This window comes from Homalodisca vitripennis, chromosome 3, assembly GCF_021130785.1.
Source record: "Homalodisca vitripennis isolate AUS2020 chromosome 3, UT_GWSS_2.1, whole genome shotgun sequence".
In the NCBI taxonomy this organism is placed as follows: domain Eukaryota; kingdom Metazoa; phylum Arthropoda; class Insecta; order Hemiptera; family Cicadellidae; genus Homalodisca; species Homalodisca vitripennis.
Window position 1 is genome coordinate 27,631,580 of NC_060209.1, and position 11,639 is coordinate 27,643,218.

Sequence of the window (11,639 nt, forward strand, 5' to 3'; positions counted from 1 at the left end):
CATCAAAAGTCCAGCCCACAGAGCAAAGATCATTGACACACTACACGTCTAGTTAGCGCTGAGCTGTCACCGGCGCCACCCACAGCGGCAATAACAATAGCGTAGAAATTCGCTACACTGATTGGGCGTTATTTTCTTAATAGAATCATCTGATCGCTCGGCAGTGACAATGGACCTTGTGACAAGTGACGGGAACATTCTGCGGCTGATTGGGCGAGGTCCTTGCCCGGTAAAACAATAGTTGCGTCACACAACGCGTTAAGTAACGCAGTACGAGCGCGTAGAGTGCAGTGAGCGTGCGTTATCAGTGACCTTGCTTCTCTCTCCCCCCTCCCCTCTAGTGAGTGGACAATACTGCCCCCCCGTGACCGCAGATATAAGCAAACTTCGGCCCACCGGACTTCAGTGACCAGTGACTCGTACACCATGGCTGCCCTTACTCAGGTAATCATTCTCTAATTACTTATTTATTATTCTATACGTTATTAATTTGTTTCAGTTTATCAGTTCATTAAATCGCACATTAGTGCATAATCCTAAAAAATGGAAAATAAAAAATACAAATAAAATAAAACAAAATTATTTTTTTATATTATAGTATTTAATTGCTAAAATAAAAACAATATTGTTTTTTTATTAGGAAAATAACATTTTTGCATTTTATTTATTGTGAAATTATTCTACAAAATCAGAATTAAACTTCACAATCATAAATTAATCTTTTGTTTTTAAACTTGATCAGGGGGTTTTCATCGTCTTTATAAAGTTATACAATTAATCGTAATTAGAATTACTATGAACTAAAAGTTATATAACTGTAAAATTATTCTATAAAAACAACTAATATTGAATATAATTAATTTTTTATTACTAAAATTTATCGGTTTTTTATCACCATCGGCTTTATAAACTTGAACAATTCATCGTAATTACAATATATTATGCACTAAAAGTATATAATAATATAACTGTAAACATATTCTACGAAAAACAGTTAGTATTGAATCATCACAGTCTTATAAATTAATTTTTGTTTAGTAAACTTGATTAGGCTTTTTGTCACCATCTACCTTAAAAAGTTGAAGAATTAATCCTAATTAGAATATATTATAATCTAAAAGTAATATAATATGGAAAATATCTCTATGGACTTTTAAAAAATTTGTCTTAGTTATCATACATTATTGTTCATTATGTCTTGCTTTTCATTAGCTTGTAGTACAATATTGTTTATACTCGTATTCAAGTTATAAACAAATATTTGAAATTCCAAAAAATTTTTAAACATTAAAAATCATACCTAATAATCAGTAGGTATTTATTTATTCGTTAACATTAAATGAAAATCCGATAAAACACCTTTTGCAGTCTTTTAAATGACTCAACCCGTGGTGAAATAAAAATACAGCAATAGTAAAACTGAACTAACACAAAGAAAAAATTATGAAATTACATTAATCTGTAAATCATATTGTAATCACTTTTACAGAGGCTAATAATATCATCAAGTAAATGTAATATTCCCTTTCATTAGGCCTTCAGTGATCTAACTTATTATAAATATATTTTAAAATGTGCAAAAAGAGTTTATATAGCTTGTTTTAAATCTTCTTTGAAATTATTAAAAGTTTTTGTAATAGGAAAATAGTAAAGCTATAGGACTTGACACATTTGTGTTTATTGTAAATATACTAAGTCAATGTATATATTATTAGAAATTTAAAAAAATTTAATAATTCTATTAATGGATTTCGTTAAAAGCCTATCGTGCATATCCTATCTGCACTCACCATTATTCTCCTATAAGTGTATAAACATATAACAAAAACACACATAAAAACACACACACACACACACACACACACACACACACACACACACGACCACATGACACATGATTTTAAACATGATCACTTTATTTTAAAGCAAATTCGGTAATAATTCGCAATGTACGATCATGTTCTAGAAAATAAAGGACTAACTGAGCACTACATACATACATTTGATTCACAAAATGCTTACAATAGTGGGCTACAATGCTATTGGGACAAGAAATCTCACCTAAAATGTATATGCAGAATTTTAATGGAATGCATAATTTTTTTATAAACAACCGTTCTTCGATTATCTGCCAAATAATGTTAACCAATGAACTAATAACGAAATGAGTGATGGACAGAAGCCACAGACATGATAGTGTACATACAATATAGTGTGCAACTATTGAGAAGTGTGCATAATCATATAAAATTAACATTAAATAGTCTAGGTGCAAATAGCTTGTCAATCAGATCTAATGGTTCTATTGTTGTCTAATCTATATATATAAAAATGAAACTGTTCGTGTGTAACAGCATCACTCACAAACGGCTGGACGGATTCGCCTAATTTTTTTTTTAATTTGTTCGTCTTGATCTGTAGAAGGTTATAGGATACTTTTTTATCCCTTTCCCGATTCAGGATTCCGCCCCACTGGTTACAGAAATACCCGTAAGAAATGCATTGCAGCAAACATATGTTATTAAGTGAAAGAGTCTTTTCAAATTTTTAATCAGCTGTTCTTTGTAAACATACAAGGACAATCACTTAACGTCGCAGGAATCCATCTGGAACCCTCATGTTTCTCGCACGGTCAATTATACGTCGCTTGCTCAAGAGTCGGAAACCCGAAGAACCTTTATATTTATGCTCCAAATAATACAACTAATAACGTTGTTTACCAAAACGCATTAAAATAAACAAAAAAACTTTTATAATAGATTTTATGATATGCTACGATGTATTAGTAGAGCAATAAATTAATTGGAAAAACGTATAATAAAATTAGTATTTCTTTTCGATGCTTGATTGATGTAGCCCTCTCTACTGCCACGCGAGCGGAGCCGCGGGTTTAGGCTAGTTTTAATTAATTATTAATTAGATGCATGGATAGCTTAAAATGATTTGAAGCAATGAAATTAGCATATTTATTTCAAACGTAGAATAAACAGCTTATTGCTTTAAGACATAACTACTAGTTGCAATTTTGTTTATAAACACTATACGATATGGTGTTGCATAGTGAGAGCAATATGAATCCAATTTTTCTCAACAAGAATAGAAATATATAATTCAACATGTCAAACATTTCGTCAAACGTGGAACACCATTTTGGAATCCGATAAATAGAGGTAACACCTTAGTACTTTTAGTATTGGACGAGGTTTTTCATTTTATTCCAATCTAGATTTGATTTCCTTCTGATAAAAACGTGTTAAACTTGTATGCAAGAACAATGGCTGGTACTATATTTGCATTATTGATATACCAATTTAATTATTTTTTCAAAGATATAATTTTGAGTATGTTTTCTATGTGCGTAGACGCATATTGTTTATCGTGTAATGTTTATTCTTTTACGATTAATCACACAATGACGGCATGTTTTGGGTATTTTTTAGTATGTACTTTTTCAAAATCACATATAAGCATTTTTATTATACGGAAAACGTAAAATAATGATAACATCTGAATTTTCAGATTTATGTAAAGGACATAAAATTGATAACAAAATAGTTTGCTCCAACTTTGTGACTTTAACACGAAGTATCCAGATCTGAAGGTGAAGAAATATCATTACCGTCCCAGATGCCATATTAATCAAGTAGAATTCTCGCGTATACGACGTCTTTTCTTAATTATTGCATAAGTACTATTCATCTCGTGTTCAAATCACATACCGAAATCTCCACGGTAATGGCGAGAATTTTCCCAACATCTTTGAGGCAAGCATTTGGGAAATCTCTTTATGTCTCAATATATTGTTCGTCCCATACATTCCACTAAGATAATTATTGGACATTGCTATGTGGTCCATGAATTGATCCAAATATTTGCTGAGTTAATTAACGGTGGTGTTTTTAGGAAAAAATCATATTACCTTACACTTTTTTACCTACTGCATCAGATATGGAAGTTAAGTAAAATAGTCTTTGTGCATTCTTACCTAGATGGTGAGGCAAACGACCAAGCGTTTTTTAGATAAATATGACTTTTTTGGGGGCAGGGGAACCCCTTTCAGCCAATTACTTCTTCTCCATTTATTAACCTCAGAAAGTAATATACTCAAAAAGGACATTATAAGGTACTTTTAACACGAAAGCGAAACGTCCCTAGTTATTTATTAGATTTCCGGCGGCCTGGAAAGAAATTCTTACATTTTCCTCTCATTCTTGCAGCATCAGACCCAGAACGATAGCCGAATCACTGGGAAATCATTAGGCACTCTTATCAGTATTAGCAAAAGCATGGTATCGTAATGGTACTGTAATTGTGAAGAATTTATGAACGTTAAGAATATCCCATATGGGATTAAACAGTCATTAACATTAAATAATAACGAATTATTACATAAATAACGAATACGTAAAAAGAACAGTTATCAATGAGCACATTGTTGTGAACTGCATTTCAGTAATAAATTAAAATGATGGACACAACATTGTTTTCCAAAAGTTCCATTCGTTTCCATATACTCCTCGAGTATTATAGGCATGATTAACAAACTCTTAACAAACTGTCACCGCATTAAATTCTTACCGTCTTTATATGTCTTGCAATTTATTACAGAGTCCAATTTAAATTTATATATAAGTTACTTGATTGATGTCTTTTTCCTAAATTGCTTTAAGGTTTCAATATAACTCACCAATATTTGAAGAGACACACTTTTTCAAATATTTTTGCGAAACGAAGACCTGTAAACCCATTCTCCATTCCATCGCGTTCGTCCAGCTACTTGACACCCAAACCAGTGCTCGACATTGGACGGGTGCCTAACACCTATGATTAATGCAAGTACCAATCAGCACATCCGCTGTATCTGTGCTCCACCCACTGTATCCATTACAAGGCGATTTGCACACAATGATGCCAACAGACTAACATCTAATTACTCTATTATCAATCTATTACCAGCACATTATGTTGTTGACAGTGATTTACTGCCTTGGACATCCTGTGGATATGGTAACAAATTTTCACTTAGAGTTGTGTAAATTTGGAATTGCCATAAAGATGCGTGTTTAGGTACAATGTTTATTCAAAATGTTAAAAAATGAGTTCTAAAATAAAAAAAATGGATTTTTTTCGATTATATTATAATATTTATTTATATTATCACAATTCTTGATACAGCGTAATTGTTTAAAGCGCAATTGTTTAATAAAGCTGAAGGAGAGAGATTACAGTAATTCTGTCTATATTCTTTAATAAATAATGTCTAAAATGGTTATTAAAGTTTAGAACTATTTAGTTGAACTTCAAGATCAATAATAAACCGCCAATATTATTTTTAAAATTGAAATTATAAACTATTTTGTCGTAATAAACTGGTATGATGGTCGTAATATTATTAGTATTTCATGAAACAAACTGACATGAAAAAAATAATTTGTTTAAATTTAAGGTTTTTCTATCCATGATTTATAGCAATTAAAAAAATCAAATTAAGAGCTAAAACTCAAGTGTAAGTCACATTTACGATTTTTAGAACGTATAAAACTGTCTTAAAAGTTTCATCCTCCAGTAGTTCTGCAAGAAGTTAGGAAATGGTGGCATGTCGCATGTTGCTTTGTAAAGAGGTTAGGTTAGCGCACATCTGGGTCGGGTTACAAAACACATGTTTACAAGGAATAACAATCAAGCGAGTGAGCTGAGCAGTGACAACATCCGTCTGAGCGGACTTCCGCTACAATCACGCCATCTTGTCTGGCCGCCAAGTCGTCTGGAATGTTAAACAGTTATGTCACAGTCACGGTTACCATGGTGACGTGCGCCTCAGTCGTAAACTAATCACTTGTACCGGCAATCCTCTTCACTGGAGCATGGCCTTGGACTTCTTGCACTTGTATACTTTGCGACAGAAAAGTAGCCATTTCCCACAATAGTCTGATTAACATTTTTAAACATTTAAGCTTAAATAATTTTGAAAACTTGCAAAAAGTGAGATACCATTATATAGTTACGTTTTCGTACGCCTTTTACTTATTTCTCCTTTTTCTTTCTGGTAAAATTAATTTTGCAGTTTTTAATAATTGCCTTTATTATGAATCAATTCGAATATTTTTTAGATAATCTGTACAACTCTATTTGTTTTGAAAATTCACACTGCTGGTGTTGGGAGTTGGAAACAATTGGCGAATGAAAGAGTTGTACGAGTGCAAAATCCTATGTTTGAATGTTTATTGTGTTATGAGACCCACACTTTTTATCAAACAGGATGACTTTTGCCATACAATGTAAACTATTATCGGGAGTAAAAAGTTCGAATTTGAAATCTGTAATTGTAATGTTCAAACAACGGGAGATTTTTTAAAAAGATTTCTTTCTTACATCTAAATTTCAGTAGCCCACTCCATGTCAGTCAGTTTGGCGTAACAATTGGCGAATGAACGATTTGTACGAGTGCATAATCATGTTTGATTGTTTATTGTGGTATAAGAGCCACACTTTTTACCTTACAGAATGACTTTTGTCTTATAATATAAAATATTATCGGCAGTAAACAGATTGAATTTGAACTCTCTAATTGTAATGTTCAAACAACGAGAGCTTTTAAAAAAATTGTTCCCTTTCTTGCATCAGAATTTTAGTAACCAAGTCTTTGTTAGTCAGTTTGGCTTAGAATCAAATGCCTGTTTTGAAATTTTGAAAAGACAGTGTTGTCTCAACATCCCAAAATTGACAATCTACCAAGAGTCCCAGTAATGTTCCCAAGATAACCACACCGGAAGTAGCTGGCCACACTAAACTGTGATGGGTCCATTGCGCTCGACAGATGATGGCACTTTCTACAAGCGGGTTGGGTCAGAGTAGCTACGAGGCGTGCACTACAAGCGTCATCTTGTGACGAGGCATCTTGGCTCGCCCCGGGAAAGTTCCCAGTGAAAGTACAACACGTGAATAACCTTGACACACGACCGCAAGAAAATTGGTGCTGCGGATTATACTTGGGTACCTTGTAGGAAGTAGAGTATTAGACAGTGGTCACAGTAGACCGGGGACACGTAATTAGGTACATCCTCACAAGCACACAGAATCGGTAATTTGCTAGGAAGAAATGATTGGATTACGCATGCGTTGTAAATTCAAATAATGTATTATTATTGGGAAAGATTACTAAATATAATTTTCTTGTTGTTTTGGGTTATTTGGAATTAGTTAGACCCATAATGTTTTCACTTTTTTGCAAAGGAACTTTGCAAAAAAATTAAACTAATTAATTACTTGAACCTACCTTTTTCAGACCAATACACACGAGGAAGTTATATTTGAATATTAATGAAGCAAAGTGATAATTCTCAAATTTTAACTCTGTATTCCTCGATTTTGCTTTAGCATGGTGACATCAGTGCTACGCCTTTCGGCATGCATTCTCTTTATGCAACAATAATAATAATTTATTTAAACAATTTGTACGCGGAAAAGTCTTTAGGAAAATGGCGCCTGTTTAACCCCGTGAGGCAATATAACTACTGCAGCTACTTTGCATTTTCTTCATGCAGGCGTTGGGGCCTCTCCACTACATGTTATGTCACCAACATGGTAACACTCAGTGTCTTCAGTAATGTTGCCATAGAATACTTATTATAAAAAAAAATTATGGTTGCCTGTAAAGTCGGTTTTACGGGCGAAGATTTTACGTGACAACGTCTTTTTCTCGGTAGAATATTTATTGATATGAATATTATTAAATTGCACAATAGGAACAAGGAATTGAATGAAAATAAGAATTGCACAAATTTTAACTATAGAAATATATTTTGTTTACTAAAACATTGTACATAATTTGAAATTAATTAAAATTTGTTATTGTAAATGGTAAAGTTGAATAAAACATTTACTAAAATTGGAATTTGAAATTCTTGCTAAACACAGTTAAATTCTAACTCCGCGCGTGGTGATTGGTCGGTTTAGTTCGTTTGTTTGGTCGCACTGTTTATGACAGGTTAGAGGTTATAATTTGTTATTTTAAATGTTTGACTAGCAATACGCGCTGTTTCTTCTCAATCGACTGAATTGCGATTGATTGCAGAGTGATTTAAACTAATAATTTACTTAACACTATCAACATTTGTCAATAGTATGACATAACCTATAAACTCAGTTTCTCAACTTTTGTGTCAATCTAACAATTAATCAATCAATCATAGTTTACGATAATGAAATATCAGTGTACAATTATTTACCTTTATTGTTGTAGTTGTTGTAAATGACGAATCTAAGCACTCCACATTTTCACGAATAAACATAGTTATCTGCTTTATCCCGTGCGGCGGACCCACAGTTATCTGCTTTATCCCGTGCGGATCCCGTGCGGCGGACCCACTGGACGGGCATCGTAACGTTACCGGGCGTTACACTTTTTCATGAGTGACTCCGAGCCGCAACCTAATGACGTTGTCACGTTAAAAACTAAAATTTAAATTTTAAAAATTATTAATAACAATAAGAATTTTATTTGACGTAAGACTGAATAGTAATTATTTGTTAGAATTTCAATTAATAATTTGGTAGGAAACATTGCTCTAGGATTATGCATTACACATTTGCAATTTTAAAGCAAATATTTGTACATGTTCCAGATGTTGTGTGTTTTGTCTGTGGCTGTAGCTGCTCAGGCCGGGTACCTCGGTGGATACGCCGCCCCCGCCATCAGTTATGCCGCCCCCGTCGCTTACGCCGCCCCCCTGCCCTACGTCAAACACGCACCAGTAGACTACTACGTAAGTAAATACACCTTTAAACTCCTCTTAGATATTACGGGTAATAACGTATACTTCATCGAATAAGGGCGATTGTATTTGTAATCTTTTCTATATTTAGATAAAGGTAACTGCTTATTTAAAAAACTGAAACACTTGAAATTAATTTAAAGATTCAGTGATAGTGACTTTCGTTAATTCTGATACCTTAGAATAGAAAGAATGTTTTCGAGCATACTTGACATTATTTGTTGAATGAACTATTTAAGTAGTATTCAGTATTAGGTTGTAAAGAGTGTATTTTTAGTAAAAATATTCTTTTTATTTGAAATTAACTCTTAAATTGATTATCATCGGTTAACAACAATTAACGTCACGTTATAATATTTTATATTAACGTAAAACAATACAGTGCTTTAGGATTATAGTAGTTCCAACTTTTTTCTAGTTCAAATTTTAAAAGTATTATTTTTGTAGTTACATTATAAATAATTAAGTCGTAATTGCGCTTAAAAATAATTTGGGACTATTGCATTTGTATTTTTATTTCTAATAGTTAGATGCAGTACAAATGTAATCAGAAACATGTCCCTATATCATATTGTCAGTGAATACTGAATTATGAACAATCATTATAAATTATGATTTTGGGCCAATATATAAATACAATTCCAAGTATAAATAAATCTCTAACTTTCGGGTTGTCACGTATCGATTTTTGAGTGTTCACTTTTTATTTTCACATCAAAACTCGCCATAATAACTGAATCTTTCCCCAGGCTCACCCCAAGTACGCGTACAACTACGGAGTGAAGGACTACCACACCGGAGATGTCAAGAACCAATGGGAGGAGCGAGACGGTGACGTAGTGAAGGGAGAGTACAGTCTGGTGGAGGCTGACGGAACCATCCGTACAGTCACGTACACTGCCGATGACCACAATGGATTCAACGCCGTTGTACACAAGACAGGACATGCCGTCCACCCTGCTCCCGCGCCAGTCCATGTGCCGGTCTACCACGCTCCTGCCCCCCTTTACCACCACTAGCACCAACCCTGTCTCAGCTGAGGGCATTCCTAGCACCTTTAAACATCTGATTTAACCGCTGTCTCAGGAATTTGTTAGGGCCGAGAGGAAACTATCTAAAACGAAAATGCGTCACGTATAAAAAATAATATAACTTAATTTTGCCTAGAAGCTTTTACTTATTTATGGAAGGGCCGGGTGAGAGGATAGACATGCTTGATTGTTTCTTTATTTTATTTATTTCTAAACTCGTAGGTGTTAGTAACAAAATTTCTCATGTTAGAAACCTACTTAGTCACCACAGAAATTACGAAGAAAAAGTCAAATGCGTCTAGGCTTACAACCTGAGAGATATAGGGGTAGTTTTTTCAAGTTAAGATATGTCATTACCAAAGTTCAGCCACTGCGTGCCAACTTGATATGAAGTGTTTTATACCTTTCTTTGTATACTTTGCTCTGTCTGAACCTCTTGCATGGTGCTACGACTCACTGCTACTCTTTCTTCTTTTTCCTTTCGAATTCCCAGATGCCCAAGGCTAGTCGAGAACGGTCCAAGCGTACCTGTGTTCATTGAAGGAGTACTTTAAACTTGTACATAGTAATTAATTTAGCTGTGTTTTATATTTGCATATTAGCTTGCTCATTTTGTATCTTTCAAGTACTGAATAAAGTATTATTGAAATAAATCCAGACTCAGTTTGTTACCCGTCATTTATAGGATGAATAATTTGAGTAGTAATTGCGGCTTGAACTCTATCGCAACAGAAAATCGAATAACACTCATTCCTGATACATGATACACCCCAAATTCACTACAAAACTACAACAAACAAAAAAGACATAATTTGGTTGGGTTCATGTATCTGTACAATTTATTGTAAAATGAATTGAAACATGTAAATATGTACACACAATTGCTCTAAAATGACCATCTAAACCAAACTCTGACAATGAAATAACCAACTGTATTTTATGTGTGGTTTAATTAACACAATAAACACACACACAACACAAGTAACACTATGAAGATATGAATTCTTGTTTGTAAATAAGTGAAAAATCAAGTATTTTTCTTTAATAAGGGAATTATATATTTCGTGTACTATACAGTACCATATGATTGGCATTTAAGATAATGAAAATTTTTGAACTGATTTCGATGGTTTTGATGCTGATCTTTAAATCTTTCCAGACATGTACAAATGGATAATACCGATGTTTCCCAATTAAGTTGTGCAATGATAATTGGATTAACCTAACTAAGCTTAATCTAATCTAACAGTTACGGAACGAAAAATAAATAAATTATAATTTGCCTGGGTAAAATAAAAGAATACTAACATTTTAAATTATTATGACTGAACATTCTATTCGTTAGAATGTCAAATAAGGAAAATAAATACAAAAAGATCAATAACTACATTTTTAAGTTGGTGCAATATTGCTTTCAGTATTTCTTTCATAAGTTCTATTTTTGAGAAGAGATAAAATAATTAGTTTGTTGGTGTTTGTTGTGGTTTGTAATTACTTTGGCAAATACAGAGCAATTTACATGATAGGCTACCTAGCAAATATCTATGTATTTTTCTAACATCCGTCGACTAGTCATTAAAGCCATTAAAGTTAACATGAACTTTTGGTTAACCATCCACATGATATATCTTTATTTCCGTTATGGTTATTAGACCTGGAATTTTCATACTTTCTAACACTGAATCACCTGGCTCTTGAATTCAAAAAGTTGAATCTATAGTAAATTTCAATTGGAAACCCACGGTATATACTACCTACTTATTATTTAAATCGCCAGGATATATCTAAGAAAACCAGAACTCCGGTTGGTTCAGGTAGTAGGATGCTCCCTCAG

At 33.2% G+C, this 11,639-nt stretch overlaps 1 protein-coding gene across 1 annotated transcript; it reads left to right on the plus strand.

The window, feature by feature from the left end:
* The first annotated feature begins 328 nt into the window (after positions 1-328).
* On the plus strand, positions 329-10,458 carry LOC124356715 (cuticle protein 19-like). Its single transcript, XM_046807889.1, has 3 exons — positions 329-444; positions 8,625-8,765; positions 9,524-10,458. Exons 1-3 carry the CDS (start codon positions 427-429, stop codon positions 9,791-9,793), a joined length of 429 nt encoding a protein of 142 aa, XP_046663845.1. The 5' UTR covers positions 329-426; the 3' UTR covers positions 9,794-10,458.
* The last annotated feature ends 1,181 nt before the right edge of the window (positions 10,459-11,639 follow it).

Coding starts and splice junctions, on each gene's coding strand:
- LOC124356715 (XM_046807889.1), top strand. Junction 8,766..9,523: donor ACGCACCAGTAGACTACTAC/GTAAGTAAATAC, acceptor ATCTTTCCCCAG/GCTCACCCCAAGTACGCGTA.